Below are 16,074 nucleotides of genomic sequence, written 5' to 3'. Positions count from 1 at the left end.
TCAGACAAAGTAGTTTGGATGGAACAGTGTCAAACAGCTTTCTGTGAACTGAAGGAAACCCTAAGCAAAGATCCAGTTCTGGTAAACCCAGATTTTCACAAACCCTTTATGGTCTTCACGGATACCTCAGACACTGTGTTGATGCAGACTAATGCTTAGGAAGAGACATCCATTTGCACAGCTAAGCACAAAAGTGCTCCCCAGGGAAAAGAATTATGCAGCTATTGAAAAGTAATGTCTTGCAACTGTGTGGGCTCGTAAGAGGATGCATGGAAGAAGATCTGTAAGGGTGGCACTTTATTGTATATGGATCGCTTGCCTGGCTCAATCATATGAAAGCTTCTAATGCCAGGTTGTTATGGACTATAACCCTCCATAATTATGATTATGGAAGTAATTCATATTAAGGGGAATGCAAGTATTATTGCTTTGTGTGTTGTCCCACGGTGCTTGACTGTCTCTAAATCACTGGGAGTAATCCCGCTCAGTTTGTTCTTAAAGGGGGAAGAGATGTGGATCTTGGAGGAATTTTTGTAATATTTTTATGAAGCATTATTCAGTTTACCCACTGACTTTGTATGTCTAGCCACTGAGTGTGAAGGGATTAATTTCTTCTCTGGGACAAGAGGAACAAGAGAGATGTTGGAATCATCAGCCTGTCTGGGTGGGACCAAAATGCACCATCAAGAACTGAATGGAATCAGTACAGATAAATGGAGAGACAATGGAAGACCCAAGGACTGGACATTAACTTGTGAACACAGCATAGCTGCATCTGGAGACAAAGCATATGTCTACACTGCAACGTAAGCCCAGGGTGTGTGGGGCTCAAGCATGCAGACTTGGTGTTTGTAAATCAAGGCCTGAGAGTCTATGCTGATTTAGAATTTCTGGATTCTGGTCTCTCACCTGCACTCATGCATTTACACTGTACTTCGCAGGCCCGAGTCAAACCAGTCTATCCCAGGCTTCCTAGCACCCTCCCAAGCTGTAGCCACTCTAGCCCTTGTTTGTGGTGCAGTGTAAGAAAACTTGACTGCCCATCCCATGGTAGTTTACAGGAAGTTGTTGCAGCCTCTAATACATCATGCAGGGCCATGTTTTGGGTCTGCATGCCTCTGGCAACTGGAGCCAGCAACAAGGAGTCACCACCATCTATCCTGCTTGGGCTGGAGTCTGAGCCCAGGCTTACATTCCAGTGTAGACTACCCAAAGGGATCAGGTATAAACAAACCGGGGCTTAAGCTGCACACAGATAGAGACAATGGACTCCAGCAAACCATGGAAAGTTGGAGCAATTGCTTCAGTCAATGCAGACTCTGACTTAAACTTGGCATTTCCATGCAAACCTAAGGACTTTCAAAGGGTTGATTTCAGTTGACTAATAAATGCTGGCTTATTCTGAAAAGGCTACCCTGCATTGCTCCCTGCAGGGGTAAAATCTCTAACAGGAGTCTGAATTCATTTGGACTTAGTGGAGAGTGCACTATGATAAACAAGGGTGTTGTGACCCAAAGGGCCCAGTCTTGGAGTCATGAGACTGCATCATCCTTGTAAAAGCCAAACTGAAAGCCTGGCAATAACAGGAGTACACCCAAAGGGACTGTCTGAAGGCTGGGACGTCAAACCCCATGTAGATCCATGATAGCTGGTGACAGACTGTCAGGTACTGGATACAACAGTAGTATTTTGCAACAAGTTACTGTAACAGCTAAAACGCGGTAAGTCAAAGGAAACAGTAAGGAAAATGGTGTTTAATCAGCTCCATAAGGAAGATTATACAGCCGTTTAGTAAGAAAAGGTTGTGTTGGAAAAGCTAACCAAGTCACAGCTGATTGAACTGCTTGAGAAGGATAATTAGGCCAAGAACCATGGTCCAGTTCCAGACAAAATTTCAAGTAAGCAGCCCAACTCGTCAGCGTCAGTCAGAAGGGACAGAGGCCCAGCTATCTCGGAGGGCAGAGGAGAGTCCAAGGAGGACTGCTGCAGTGTTATACAGAATCAATGTGGTTTCAAGCTCCCAGAGTGGGCCAAATACAGTACTGTGTGTATAAGTCAGTGGTGGGCAACCTGCGGCCCGTCAGGATAATCCACTGGAGGGACACAAAACAGTTTGTTTACATTGACCGTCCTCAGGCACGGCCACCTGCAGCTCCCAGTGGCTGCAGTTTGCTGTTCCCAGCCAATGGGAGCTGTGTGAAGTGGTGAGGGCCACAGAAATGTGCTGGCTGCTGCTTCCCACAGCTTCCATTGGCCGGGAACTGCAAACTGCAGCCACTTGAAGCTGCGGGCAGCCGTGCCTGCGGACGGTCAATGTAAACACTGTTTCGCGGCCAACCAGTGGATTACCCTGACGAGCCATGTGCGGCCCATGGGCCGTAGGTTGCCCACCACTGGTATAAGTCCTGGGACTTTAATAATCCATGAGTTGTTGATGGTGCAGATATTCAGGTTCTATAGCACGCAGCTGCAACATTCCCATGTCAACTATTTGTAGGCGCTAGCCTTCCCCGGTAAGAAGGATAATATTCTGAAAAGGAGTAACTGGGGGAAGGGAAAAAACATAAAAGCATGTTGGAGGGAGGTAGAGAGGGGTGTGTGTATGCATCTGTATGTATAATACAAAAAGCTACAAAAATGTCAAAATATTTCATAGCTAACCGCAATAGTTGAGTCATTTTGAAGAACAGAGATATATAAACAGTGAGGTAATTTACCAACATCAGGTTCTCTAAATAAATGAATAAAATATTGTACAAAAAGGAAATAAAACTGGGGTGGGTGTACATATTGCCAGTTGAAGTAAGTTTTTCTAAAAAGCCATTTTGTTTCATAGAATCATCGAAGATTAGGGTTGGAAAAGACCTCAGGAGGTCATCTAGTCCAACCTAATAATACTAATGCCTAATAATACTAATAATAATACTAATAATAATACAACCTAATAATAATAATGGTAATAAAATACTGCTGAAAATAAAGGTTTGAGCTGAGTGCTAAAGAGCTAAATTGTTAATTAAACAAAAATCTAATGATTCAACAGTGCAGTGCACATTCTATATTTAATACCCCCAAGAAAACAATAATAAAAATTGTTTATATATCTGTGTAAGCAAGTGGCATTCCCACACTGCTTAAATAACAGCAGATGTCAGTTCCTGATGGAGCTTCTCCAGAACTTAGTGGTTTCTAGGATGGATTTTACTCTCCATCTAGTAGTTCCTTCTGTCCTAGTGACACTCTCAAACTGTCTTATAGCCTGGGTGGGAAATAATAGAACCCACTTGGTCTGGCTGCCAATATGAGTCAGCAGAAGAACTCTGCATCTTTATGCAACATACCACAGTTTGACACTAGGGGTGAGTCAGCAGAAATGTGCTAAATTTCTATGCATGGTCTTAGAACCTGACACACTATGCATCTAAAAGCCATTACACATCATGCTAATGCTGGTAAGAACTCTGGTCCTCTTAAGAAAGTCATCTGAGTTATGACAATTTATATGAGCCAAAGACTTGGCCCTAGATCCTTTAAAAATAAGCTATTTTGCTTTTCAAAGATAATTTTCAAAGCAGTTTAAAGGGACTGTTTGTTGGATACTGAAGCTTTACAATGATGGATTTTTACCATCTGTATATAATCTGAATTCTTCATAATTTAAATGGGAATTTGTATATGGTTATGACATTTTTCATAAGAGTAGGAGCATTTACATCAAGGACCTGGCCAAATTCTCACTCAGGTAATTACAAACTGCCCACACAAATCACCCTAGCATTTTAATAGTGTGGTTTCAATAAGATATAGTTTTCTTCACTTCCTGTCTTAAACTGTGAAACAGTATGAAGGTGTACTGGTAAACAGCTGTGATTACTGTATGCAGTGTTGTTGTAGCCATGTTGATCCCAGGATGTTAGAGAGTCAAGGTGGGTGAGGTAATATCTGTCATTGGACCAACTTCTATTGGTGAGAGAGACAAGCTTTCAAGCTTACAAAGAGCTCTTCTGTGATTGCTGTAATTTCATCTGAACAATTTCAGCCATCTTTGTTATAATGCTTCCATACAGCTATTCTTCTTGGTGTGGATGGGTGGTGGGCAGAATGGAGGCCGAAATCAAATTTGAATACTAACCTCTGTTTAAAGGCCTTTTCACCCATCTCCCTTGCAGCTCTCTTCACCTCCTCAGGAACAGCATCTTTCTCAGCTTGAGATATCTGGTAAACTTTGTGGCCAGCATCCAGTCTATAGGGCCCACCTTTGCCGCCCAGCCCTGCTGTGTCTCTCCCACCTAGAACAGATGATATGAAAATCAAGTATGTGTCATAACTATCACATAAATCTTCCTCTTTTAAAACCTCCACTATCACCCCACCCCAAGTCCCACAGAAAATACGTTATTTGCATTTGCAAATAACTGTGTACTTTCAAAAGTGAAGTAATACCATGGTAAAGCGGAGTTCTGACTCCAATTTTGCAATCAAAATAAGGCCTTTATTCTTCAAAGATGAAATTCACCCCTGTGCAGAGAGCTTACACTCCACTTAACTCCTACTTTAAATCCTCAAAGCTATTAGCCCTTAAAACTATTAACTTTGCTTCCTGTAAATTAACAATGTAACTCCAGGTTTCAGAGTAGCAGCCGTGTTAGTCTGTATTCGCAAAAAGAAAAGGAGTAATAATGGCACCTTGGTTAGTCTCTAAGATGCCAATGTAACTCCAGAATTTGTTGTTTGTGTGCCTATGGTTTTCACTACTGTGTATAGTGTGACTGCTGTCATATCATTCAGAATTAGGAGACACTGAACTCTTTGGATGGATGGAATCAGATATTAACAACCTTAACCAAAGTGTAAGAAATAAAGATTTCTAATATCTACTTGCCTGGTCCTGGGTATCTATGTTTATATGATTCTGAAGAACTTTTTACCTTCCACAGTATGGATTAAAAACTGACAGCAGGAAAAGAATTTAATGATAAAATACTTTTGAAATTTAGAACGGTCACCAAAGTTATCTGAGACATCCTTCAAAGACTCACGCAAATCACGAGAACACAACGAATGCTAACCTGTTCCACCAGCCCAGGTGTTTCCGCCAACATGGGGCATGTTGTCTAGATCTATCTTTCCATGCTTAGGGGAGCTCACATCCAAACCACTGTCTCTCTCAATGGTTATCTGTGAAATTAAAAAGAAAGTAAGTTGAAAATATCTCTTCTTATTATACCCAGCATGAATTCTATGACCATCGTGATGGCATGATGATAATACATTGTGTCCTACTTAGGAGCCATAGGCCCAGAGTGAACTCAAGAGATGTATTATTTCATAGGCCAGTAAATACAAAACATGTAAAAAAAAATAGCCAGGAGGAGAAAGGTCAGAGCTGCACAGGCTCTTAGAATACTGCAAACCAACCAAACCAAAGAGCAGTCTTGGGACTTGTCCACACTAGGAAAAAAGGTGTTTATTTAAAATGTGATAACTAACACTTTTAAAATCCGAACATAGACAGGATAAGAAATAGTTTTAACATGTGTTGGTTGGCTGATGTGAAGCTGAGGGGTCACCTCAACCAGCTAATATGTTAAAACTACAACTCAGTGACCGGTTTCAAGATGCCAGCTTCAAAGACCTGAAGGCTGACCTCTCTTCACTCACAAATAGGCAAATTTTCTGCATCTGTCTACTAACATGCCTGAACCCTATTCTTAAATAAAAGGTTAGTTCAAGTTACACGCTCATTTAATCCTTGGCCTGTCTGCCAACAAAGGTGATGTTTGTAATGGTGGTTTTCTGATATGCACACCTGTCCACTGTGGGGCTGGACTTTGCCCACCAGCTCAATGGACACAAAAAACACCAAACAGCTGTCGGATGGTAATGACAGCATCAAATTGGAGACATTTAGGTAAAAGAATGACTCTCCATTACCACTCCTCTGAGTCATCTAGTGACTCAATTCCTAATGTATACATTTTCTTTATAGTAATAATTTTGTATAAATTAAAGCTATTTACTGTTACTTGAAATATAATGACACAGAACTGTAGGTAATAAAATTGATCTAGCTTCTATGAATGAACTCTTCCCACCCATATACTTACTTTACATTTATTTTAATGTAAAATTGATGCATTCTGAGAGTACACAATTTTACAGCCCATTAAGGAACAAGTTCTCTGGCATTAGCAGGGTTTCCATCAGAGCTGCAGAATAATTTAATCCCTGAATTCACTGTGTGCTGCAGACTCAACACAACACTGACAGGAATTCCAAATGTTCCTATGATCTGAAAACACATTCTAAAAACAGTGTATTGGCAACAGTTCAAAGAATAACTTTTTTCATCCTCATATTATTTGTATTAATTCATAAATGTATAATACACCCTCTGTGAAACATGTCATCAATGTAAAATAAAGGTAAATACAGATCTAATCTGATAAATATCATTAATTTAAAATTTGCATACTAAAAACAGACTTTCAAAAGCACACCACAGTGTTTTGTCCTTATTTCAGTGGGCTGTATAATTTTTTTTTAAGTGGGTGCCTTTAAGGATAAAGTAAACAGTACCTTTTAGTGTAACTGCTTGACTAGCATTTTAAACATACCAAAGTCAATGGGTACACCAAAATAGCTGAGTTTATTTTAAAAAAAAAAGAATGAAGGCCTTACAAGATGTAATGAAAATATTTATTCTTCAAAAAGAAACTAAAAACATGGGAAACTCGCTGCACTTTGGCCCTCATGGACCCTTTCTCTATTGAAAAATAAACAAAAATCCTACAAAGGGAAGCTTTATGCAGCTTATTTTGGTGTACTTAGTGACATTCAGCTGGTACTTTATTTTTCCATTGAGCAAAGTTCACAAAGTGCTGATTATTTTGAAAGACAGCCATTTTTGACATATTACTATTGGAAAGTTATAGTTTGAGACAGAATTGTATACTAGCTAGTGTTTGCAATTTTAAAATTAACATAAAATTATAAAGCCCTTTTTTGCCAGCATAAGCTGCATCTACCCACTTTTCAAGTGCAGACGTACCCTTATACTCGGTAGCAATTTAATTGATACATTAGCTTTTTCTAAGAATTTGGCACCATTATTGCTCTTACTTTGATTAACAATCTGTCTTACTGCTCTTAGCCACAGCAAAATATTCAATATTATCTTACTTTTTATTAAAAAATTAAAACAGACAAAACAAAAAAAATAAGTGCGAGAAAGAGCAAGCGAGCAGTCTAGAATTAGTCTTAGTTTAGCAACTTGCCCTTACTAAGTTCTCTGTATTTAATTAGCAGATGTTTTTGTTTGAATATTTGGAATACTCAAAGTGCTAGTATGGCATATAACAACAGTGATGTGTATTAACTGTTACAGTGTACATGTGTACTGGACATGTGGATCAAAAGGGAGGGCTGAATCAAAGATGAAAACGTGACTATGGACTTGAACGACTTGGAATATTAAGACACAGGGAGGAAGGAGAAGGTTATGGGGGAAGATGAAGAGCTCAGTTTTGATCATGATAAGGGTCAACTAACAGCTAGACATTCATAAGGGTAAGTCAGAAAGATAGGCTGAGAATTTTGTTTGGCTGGAAGAAGATAGGTCCAGAGTATATTTGTGAGTCATCAGCATAAAGATAATAGTCAAAGCCATGATAGTGAATGACACCATCCAGAGAGGAAGAAAGGGGAAGTGAGCAGTGACAAAGCTTTGAGACTTCCACAGAAAGTGGGAGAGTGGAAGAGTATCCCCTCGCCAATGAAACTCTGAAGAAACAATCTTAGAGGTAGGAGGAGAACCAGGAGAGAACAGAGTCAGGGAAGTCACAATTTTGAGAAGAATTAGTCAATGACACCAACGGCAGCTGATATTTCAAGCAGGAGGAGGAAGAGGTCCTGAAATATGGCAGGTAGAGGTCCTCAAAGACTGGTGAGAGCCATTTCAATTGACTGTAGGAGTGGAAGCTAGATTGGATGGGATCTTGAATGAAATTAAAGGTGTATGTAAGACAAAGGTGGTAGACTGCATGATCAGTGAGTTTGAAGATGAAGCAGAGAAGGGAGATGGGATCAAAGCTGGATTTTTTATAATGGGAGAGATCAAATTTGTGCATCCTTTGATTAACTGGATCCTCCACTGTGTGAGAGTTCTAAGGAGAGCTAGGTGAAATGCAGCAGAGTGTGTGCTGGAGCTAAGATCACCCCTCAACAAAAATATAACCAAAGGTTGGGAGTCATCTTGAGGTAATTGACGGTTAAAAGTTAAGCAGTCAATTGAGGGCTCAGGAGATGTATTTGGAGTCAGGAAAATTGAAAGATGCAAGTAGGGGAAGGATCTAGTCAGGCATGTTACACATACATAGATAATTTGCCAGTAGAAGTGCTAACTATCCCTTCTGATGAGATTTCTTTTGAATTCATTGCATGCCTTTATCAAACTAGTTAAATAATTTGATTGTTTTAGTCAGGTTTTAACTATAGTAAAATTTCAATTTTTCTTGAAGTGGAACTTGTGCCATTTCATTATGTGCTTATAACTGTAGGCAAATGACAAACTTTATTCATTACTGTTAAGATTTTGCATAGTATGCTCTGCATATCACAGCTAAGTAAAACAACAGATGAATTCAGTCAAAAGTCTTTTGAGCTGTAGCTATGAGGTAAGGGTGACAGCAGAATAGCTGGAAAATATTTTGAAATTTTTCTTTTAAGATTTCCTTCTCTGAGGACTGGTTTCCACCACAACCACAAGCTCTGCAGTGACCATGGCATGTCTTTCTTTTGTGTGTGTCTAGGTTTGTTTACATGTTAGTGATTCATGCTCTAGAAATGTATTTATTTTTCCATTTTATCTGCCGTTCTTTGGCCAGGTACTTCTTCAGGGTTTCCTACCTACAAACAGCAGAATTGTCATCCTCTACTATGCTGCATATGAGCCTGATCCTGAGTCCCTATGAAGACACAATTTCCAATGAAGTTAATAGGTTGATCTGGACAAGCTGTCTAGGGCCCTCAAATTCTAAGGGAGTTAAAGGCCTGCCACAAATCACAGGATAAGACCCCAACTGACTCATCACACAGTTCTGGCTTTTTAAACATCTCACTGTATTACAGGACTGATATATATTTGTGTTTCCTCTTACTGATTACAGTAGATACTCCCAATACTAGGAGTGATATAAACTAACAAAGAAGAAAAAACTTATCACTCTTCATATATACAAATGTGAAGTAGACATACAGCCTCAGAGAGCTCAGATATATGACTTACTGAATTGAATGCCACAATGAAATTAGGTCTTCCGTATTACATTTGTGCCAATCAGCTATTTAATTTATGCCATACTGTAATATGTACAATATGGAGACCTATGCTGGCCAGGCAATATATGAAAGGGGTACTCTGTCATGTGTTAATTGAGTCTCAGCTAGTTAAATATGTTTGGAATTAGGTCCAGAATTACATTCACAACACTACTTGTGTAAATGTGTCACTGCTTACATATTATTAAATGTGATTGTTTTACTTACTGCCGTGAATTATAAAAATTATAAAATTATAAAATCTAATGAAAGAAATTAATGAACAGTAACTACAGCAATAAATTGGAAATCAGTGGCATCAATCAAATATAAGGTCCAATTTTGGGATTTTTATAGCCTCATGGTGATAGAAAGGAGCTGAAAAAAGGTTTATTATGACCTACAGAGCTGACCGCATTAAACAGTGCATTATCTCTATGAGCAATTATAGCAATTGAAGATGAAGGATGTGTCTGCAGTAACCCACTGTGAAATAAGAAAAGGAGTACTTGTGGCACCTTAGAGACTGTGAAATGTGTTTTTTTTAAAAAACACGTATAAATTATGGAGGCACCAGTTGTAGCTCTGAAGCTAAGGTAATCTGAGTTTTGCACTTTATTCAGGGATTCTACTACTTTACCACGTATGAAAAATAACAGTGTGTCCCCCAAAATTACAGCACTTAGCCTTTGAGTAAGAATGAATTTTACAAGTAAATTTGTTAATTAGTTTATGTTAAATTAATTTTAAAAATAGGTCATTTCAGATCTTTCTTTTTGTTCCTAATAATCTTAATGACCGCTAGACAACCAAACAATCTTAACTCTGCTCTATAGTGACACCATGATGGGAAGAAGGAAAAAAGTCTTTAAAAATAAGTTTTGTTTAATTTGGAACCATAAACACTAAATGTCTTATTATAATCATATGGTTATTAAAACGTGTCACTAGCAGGCAGAGTTAAGGTTGTTTGGGTACTTTAACTGTGTATTTCCATGCCTTAAAAGGAATCCGAACAGGTTAGGTTTAATCTTAACTCTGAATTTATAGTGCTTGTTTTGGATAACAACATCCCTAAATATAAGGTAGTTTGTCCTAAATTACTGATATGTACTCTCAACCCTAAGTTAATTTTATCAGATTTTTGTTTAGGAATACATACACACACACAACTGATGGGCAAGAATTGTTTCTTCACTTCCCAATTTTCAGGCAAACAATAAGGATATTTAAAAACTCATGCGTACAGTGATTGATTCATTGGGATGATACCTAATATGTATTCTGTTAAATAAATAAATGGCTGTTTACCTGATAGACTCAGAAGCACTCTATGTAAGCACGATGTTCACTGCCATTTCTAAGAAAACAGAACATAAGAATGGCCATACCGGGTCAGACCAAAGGTCCATCCAGCCCACTGTTAGGGAGTGAACCTAACAGGTAATGATCAAGTGATCTGTCTCCTGCCATCCATCTCCACCCTCTGACAAACACAGGCTAGGGACACCATTCCCTACCCATCCTGGCTAATAGCCATTAATAGAGTTAACCTCCATGACTTCATCCAGTTCCTTACCCATCCTGGCTAACAGCCATTAATGGACTTAACCTCCTTGAATTTATCCAGTTCTCTTTTAACTGTTATAGTCCTAGCCTTCACAACCTCCTCAGGCAAGGAGTTCCACAGGTTGACTGTGCGTTGTGTGAAGAAGAACTTCCTTTTATTTGTTTTAAACCTGCTGCCCATTAATTTAATTTGGTGGCCCCTAGTTCTTATATTATGGGAACAGGTAAATAACTTTTCCTTATTCACTTTCTCCACACCAGGAAAAGTTATTTTCTGTTGCAGAGGGAATTTGTGATGGAGGGTAGGGACTCTTTACTCAATAACCGACTAGATTTTGTGCTCCATGATGTTAAATGGGTCATAAAGCAAAAGGTCCAACAGGTCGCCTAAACTTTGAATAGGTCATAATTATCCACATGAGAGCAATAAAGGCATCCTATTGGCTACCTTTTTATACAGATGGATAAAATGAACTCTTTAGGATACTTTTAGACTGAATAAATATATTGTTTGAACCCCTCTAATTGTTAGAATATTTATTAATGTGCACAGTTTAAGCACAAAGAGACAACATTGGTAATTATGACCAAGTGAGCATTTATGAATTCAGGTAAATCATTTGCCATTTTAACACAATCAAAATTCCTATGTACACCTTTTTCTCTATTCCCCACACACATTTCAACTAGTCCACACATCATTTCTCTGTTTCACAGGCCTATTGTTTTATTAAATCAAGGACCAAAAAATGAAGAGAGCGTCTTTGTTCCCAGAGAAAAATCTCTTATCCATTGCTCTACCTTTCCACCCAAAACCAGGTTCACCATTATCCATGGGAGTTTTGCATATGAGATCTAAACTTCATCTATACCTGTGATATAGCCAACACTTCTCTCAGCCTGAGATATTCCTATCACATATCCTTTTCTCAGTCTTTTCTACCTAAAATAAACTGACTTTCCAACAACAGCAGAACATCTAGTTAGATTTTATAATAGGCGACAAGAACTCTTTGTAATTAGTTGGGAGATCTTCGTTCAGAAAGGGGGTAAAAGGTCACTCCAGGATGAAGATACATCTAACTTGGATGGAAAGTAATAGATGAGCGACTCCCTTTCTGTGATCAACAAGTTTTGCCACTAATTATGTGTGGAGATTTTTTTCGGTTGTCCCTTGACATAGATCTGGGTGCACTCTTGATGTCAATGGATTTATCTATCATATATAGTATTGTTGTAGCCATGTCAGTCCCAGGATATTAGAGACAAGGTTGGTAATATAGCATTTTTTACTGGACCAACTTCTGCATAAGCTCGAAAATTCGTCTCTCTCACCAACAGAAGTTGATCCAATAAGAGATATTACCTCACCCACCTTGTCTATCATAGGCATTTCTAGTACTCCTGTCACCATACTATCTAGAGATGACACATTTTTGTTCAGCATAGTAAGATATCTAGAGAGTTTACAGACTTTTACACAGTGGCTTGTGTTTGTAGTCTTGTTCAGTTAGCTTTATTACAACTCCAGAGGGAATGAGAGGATTCACAGCCTTTCCTCAGCAACTGGTGCCAGAGTTCCTCCTTTGGAACCCTCATATGACTGAAAAGCCAGTTCCCTACGGAGAATGGTGGAGGAAATGCTGGTTCCAATAGAAGTGAATCCTCACAGGCACAGAGAGATATAACTTCACTGCGTTAGCTTTAGTGAATGTACCCCTACAAATGTACACACTCATATCTAGTCTCTGTCCTTCTAAAGTATATTCTACATAATTTTAAGAAACTAAATTATTCTAAATGAATTATTCTTAAGGGAAAAAAACAAGAGAACACTGAAGGGAAATATTAGTCTGTTCAGCTTTTTACTCCCAAGCCTAACCTCCAGCAGTATGAAGAAGTCTTAGCTAGATACCTTTTTTTTTTAAAAATAAATTTCCCAGAATTTCATTTCAAAATTTCCCAGAATTACATTTCCCCTCTTCATTCTGGGGAATTAAAGCAGAGGCATATTCCAAACAGGATTTCATTGGAATACATCTCCAAAATGTAAGCGCATGAACCTCTCTTTATTGTATGCAGCGACAAATGATTAACTAAATTTTTCCTTAAGCCTTTATTCAGCACCCTATGGAACTTCCAAGACATGCCAGGTGCAGCACATTTGCTAAACCATTGGAAATAATATGATTATATGCTTCTCTTAACTTGAAATACACACATTACTGTGTTAAACAGTATCTTGAAAGAACAGTGCCAAGGCTGCTGTATATACAGTTGTTGGAATGATTTACACCTAGTATATTAGACATGAAAAGCTGAGGTACCAGAGTTTTGTTTCATTCAAACAGTTAATGGGTAAATACCTACCCTTAATGCTGCCACTGACAGGAGTGGGAAAGATGGGGAAGCGTAGAGCTCTGGCAATTGCATGTTTAATTAGAGTCATTCAACCAACACAGGGCTGAAGTTCTGACTAAAAGTGGTGGATCAATTGCAAGGCAGTTCTTACTGCCGCTTGAAAAGAAATAAAGTGCATTCTCCTTCCTAACACTAAGCCCTGGTCTACACTAGGAGTTTACGTCGAATTTAGCAGTGTTAAATTGATGTAAACCTGCACCCGTCCACACGATGAAGCCCTCTTTTTCGACTTAAAGGGCTCTTAAAATCGATTTCCTTAATCCACCTCTGACAAGTGGATTAGCGCTTACATCGGCCTTGCCGGGTCGAATTTGAGGTACTGTGAACGCAATTAGATGGTATTGGCTTCCGGGAGCTATCCCAGAGTGCTCTATTGTGACCGCTCTGGACAGCACTCTCAACTTAGATGCACTGGCAAGGTAGACAGGAAAAGGCCCGCGAACTTTTGAATTTCAATTTCCTATTTGCATCGTCACCTGCAGCTTGTCATGCTGGCCAGAGCTCATCAGCAGAGGTGACCATGCAGAGCTCATCAGCAGAGGTGACCATGATGGAGTCCCAGAATTGCAAAAGAGCTCCAGCATGCACCGAACGGGAGGTACGGGATCTGATCGCTGTATGGGGAGAGGAATCCGTGCTATCAGAACTCCGTTCCAGTTTTCGAAATGCCAAAACATTTGTCAAAATCTCCCAGGGCATGAAGGACAGAGGCCATAACAGGGACCTGAAGCAATGCCGCGTGAAACTTAAGGAGCTGAGGCAAGCCTACCAGAAAACCAGAGAAGCAAACGGCTGCTCCGGGTCAGAGCCCCAAACATGCCGCTTCTGTGATGAGCTGCATGCCATTTTAGGGGGTTCAGCCATCACTACCCCAGCCGTGTTGTTTGACTCCTTCAATGGAGATGGAGGCAACACAGAAGCAGGTTTTGGGGACGAGAAAGATGATGATGATGATGAAGTTGTAGATAGCTCACAGCAAGCAAGCGGAGAAACTGGTTTTCCCGACAGCCAGGAACTGTTTCTCACCCTGGACCTGGAGCCAGTACCCCCTGGACCCACCCAAGGCTGCCTCCCAGACCCGCCAGGCGGAGAAGGGACCTCTGGTGAATGTACCTTTTAAAATACTATACATGGTTTAAAAGCAAGCATGTTTAATTATTAATTTGCCCTGGCATTTGCAGCTCTCCTGGATGTACTCCCAAAGCGATGCAAAAGGTTTCTGGGGAGGGCAGCCTTATTCCACCCACCATGGTAGGACACTTTACCAACCAGGCCAGTAGCACGTACTCGGGAATCATTGTAGAACAAAGCATTGCAGTGTATGTTTGCTGGCATTCAAACAACATCCTTTCTTTATCTCTCTGTGTTATCCTCAGGAGAGTGGTATCATTCATGGTCACCTGGTTGAAATAGGGTGCTTTTCTTAAGGGGACATACAGAGGTGCTGGGCTGTTTGCCTGTGGCTGAACAGAAATATTCCCCGGTGTTAGCCGGGGGGCGGGAGGGTGAGGGGCTAGCCACATGGTGGGGGGAGGCAAAATGCGACCTTGGAACGAAAACACATGTGCTGTGTATGTAATGTTAATAGCAAGGTTTACCGTGAAAGAGTGTAGCCATTGTTCTAGAAAATGTGTCTTTTTAAATACCACTGCCTCTTTTTTTTTCCTCCACCAGCTGCATGTGTTTCAATGATCACAGGATCTTCTCCTTCCCAGAGGCTAGTGAAGATTAGAAGGCGAACAAAACGCACTCGTGATAAAATGTTCTCTGAGCTCATGGTGTCCTCCCACATTGACATAGCACAGACGACTGCGTGGAGGCAGACAATGTCAGAGTGCCGGAAAGCACAATATGACCGGGAGGAGAGGTGGCGGGCTGAAGAGAGTAAGTGGCGGGCTGAAGAGAGTAAGTGGCGGGCTGAAGAGAGGGCTGAAGCTCAAATGTGGCGGCAGCGTGATGAGAGGAGGCAGGATTCAATGCTGAGGCTGCTGGATGATCAAACCAATATGCTCCAGCATATGGTTGAGCTGCAGGAAAGGCAGCAGGAGCACAGACTGCCACTACAGCCCCTGTGTAACCAACCATACTACTCCCCAAGTTCCATAGCCGCCTCACCCAGATGCCCAAGAACACGGTGAGGGGGGGGGCGCTCTGGCCACCCGGCCACTCCACCCCAGAGGCTTGCCCAAGCAATAGAAGGCTGGCATTCAATAAGTTTTAAAGTTTTAAACTTTTAAAGTGCTGTGTGGCCTTGTCCTTCCCTCCTCCACCACCCCTCCTGGTGCTTCTCTCCTCCACCACCCCTCCTGGGCTACCTTGGTAGTTATCCCCCTATTTGTGTGATGAATGAATAAAGAATGCATGAATGTGAAGCAATAATGACTTTATTGCCTCTGACAGTGGTGATCGAAGGGAAGAGGGGAGGGTGGTTAGCTTACAGGGAAGTAGAGTGAACCAAGGGGCGGTGGGTTTCATCATGGAGAAACAAACAGAACTTTCACACCATAGCCTGTCCAGTCATGAAACTGGTTTTCAAAGCTTCTCTGATGCGCACCGCACCCTCCTGTGCTCTTCTAACCGCCCTGGTGTCTGGCTGCGCGTAACCAGCAGCTAGGCGATTTGCCTCAGCCTCCCACCCCGCCATAAACGTCTCCCCCTTACTCTCACAGATATTATGGAGCACACAGCAAGCAGTAATATTGGTTTCGCTGAGGTCTAACCGAGTCAGTAAACTGTACCAGCGTGCTTTTAAACGTCCGAATGCAC

At 40.6% G+C, this 16,074-nt stretch overlaps 1 protein-coding gene across 4 annotated transcripts in view; it reads right to left on the bottom strand.

Annotated features, from left to right (window-relative positions):
• VWA8 (von Willebrand factor A domain containing 8) overlaps positions 1-16,074 on the bottom strand; it is a 290,052-nt gene that overhangs the window by 32,982 nt on the left and 240,996 nt on the right. For 3 of the 4 annotated variants that reach the window (XM_073345760.2, XM_073345743.2, XM_073345772.2), the window contains 2 exons: positions 5,070-5,178; positions 4,133-4,289 (listed from right to left, as the gene is read on the bottom strand). In XM_073345760.2, the coding sequence (XP_073201861.2) occupies positions 4,133-4,289; positions 5,070-5,178 (266 nt within the window). Of the gene's footprint in view, positions 1-4,132; positions 4,290-5,069; positions 5,179-16,074 lie in introns of those variants that run through there. The other variant, XR_012159153.2, reaches the window with a different exon arrangement.

Source organism: Lepidochelys kempii, chromosome 1, assembly GCF_965140285.1.
Source record: "Lepidochelys kempii isolate rLepKem1 chromosome 1, rLepKem1.hap1, whole genome shotgun sequence".
NCBI classification, from domain to species: domain Eukaryota; kingdom Metazoa; phylum Chordata; order Testudines; family Cheloniidae; genus Lepidochelys; species Lepidochelys kempii.
Note: the sequence above shows the minus strand (reverse complement) of the source record. Positions and strands in the feature narration are given on the sequence as shown.